Source organism: Octopus bimaculoides, chromosome 2 (assembly GCF_001194135.2).
Source record: "Octopus bimaculoides isolate UCB-OBI-ISO-001 chromosome 2, ASM119413v2, whole genome shotgun sequence".
Lineage (NCBI taxonomy): Eukaryota > Metazoa > Mollusca > Cephalopoda > Octopoda > Octopodidae > Octopus > Octopus bimaculoides.
The window spans coordinates 14,875,642-14,876,672 of NC_068982.1; the positions used below are offsets into that span (position 1 = coordinate 14,875,642).

At 37.1% G+C, this 1,031-nt stretch overlaps 2 protein-coding genes across 11 annotated transcripts in view; one reads left to right on the plus strand and one right to left on the minus strand.

The window, feature by feature from the left end:
- Window positions 1–1,031, minus strand: part of LOC106876006 (F-box/LRR-repeat protein fbxl-1) — a 336,358-nt gene that overhangs the window by 269,076 nt on the left and 66,251 nt on the right. Inside the window, exon 1 of one of the 6 annotated variants that reach the window (XM_014924359.2) lies at window positions 437–636. The exons of 4 other annotated variants lie outside the window; for them this stretch is intronic. In XM_014924359.2, coding sequence (XP_014779845.1) covers window positions 437–520 — 84 coding nt within the window. In that variant the 5' untranslated portion in view covers window positions 521–636. Of the gene's footprint in view, window positions 1–436; window positions 637–1,031 lie in introns of those variants that run through there. One more of the 6 variants, XM_014924364.2, reaches the window with a different exon arrangement.
- The window catches only part of LOC128250485 (uncharacterized), a 90,061-nt gene that overhangs the window by 55,941 nt on the left and 33,089 nt on the right, over window positions 1–1,031 (plus strand). The window lies entirely within an intron of this gene.

Sequence of the window (1,031 nt, forward strand, 5' to 3'; positions counted from 1 at the left end):
ATATATATATATATATATATATATATATATATATATATATATATATATACACACACATATGTATATGTTATTGAATGGGAGAGGGAGAGAGAAGCATGTACTTTGTATTATGTCATGAATTTTTCTTTTCATTTGTTTATATGCCTAAAACACCTGATGTTGTGGTGACTGCATCTTTGTAGTTGCTGCATGCTGGTGCATATCTCACCACGATATGCATGTGCATGCAATCGCTCGTGTGTGCAATTAAAATGAATGTGCGGATGCAAAAACTAAAAGGAAAATAAAGAAAAGAAAGTAACAGTTTCCGAACAATTGCTATTATTCAATCAATGAAAGTAACGTTTAAAGAAGTGGGGGGAAAAAAAAAGAAATTTCTAACTTGAATTTTTGTTTTGTAAGGAACTAATTCTACTGTGAAATGCATTTAACTCACCTTGGTCTTATCCATGTCTGCTGTGCTACAAGGGTTGTCAACATATGTGCTTTTTAAATTCTCCCTGAATAGAGGGAGAAACATCTTGCAGTAATCGATAACATGTGTGTAAACATGAATCCAACGGAAGATAAGAATGACTAAATGATGCTGTTGCTGTATCTGTAATGCGCTGTCTTTCTTTTCTCCACACACACACACCCCACCTCCCTGCTTGACCCTCAGCCCTCTATTGCTATAACACTTTCTTTCTATCACTCTCTCTCTCAAGTACTATTGGTATTTCTCTCTGTCTCTCCCTCCCTCCCCCTTCTCTTTGAGTCTCTCTCACCTCTCTCTCTCTCTCTCTCTCTCTCTCTCTCTCTCTCTCTCTCTCTCTCTCTCTTTTTGTTTGACTGAAAGTGCTGCCATTTATTTCCTCTAATCACAACTGCCAGCACTGTTTGCAGATGTGGAATAAGTATTATTTGCAGAGTTATTTGTAATAACAATAATAATAGTAATAATAATAACAATAATAATTTCAAATTTTGCCACAGGGCAGTCATTTTGGTGGGGAGGGGATGAGTCGATTACATCGACCCCCCCCCCCCCC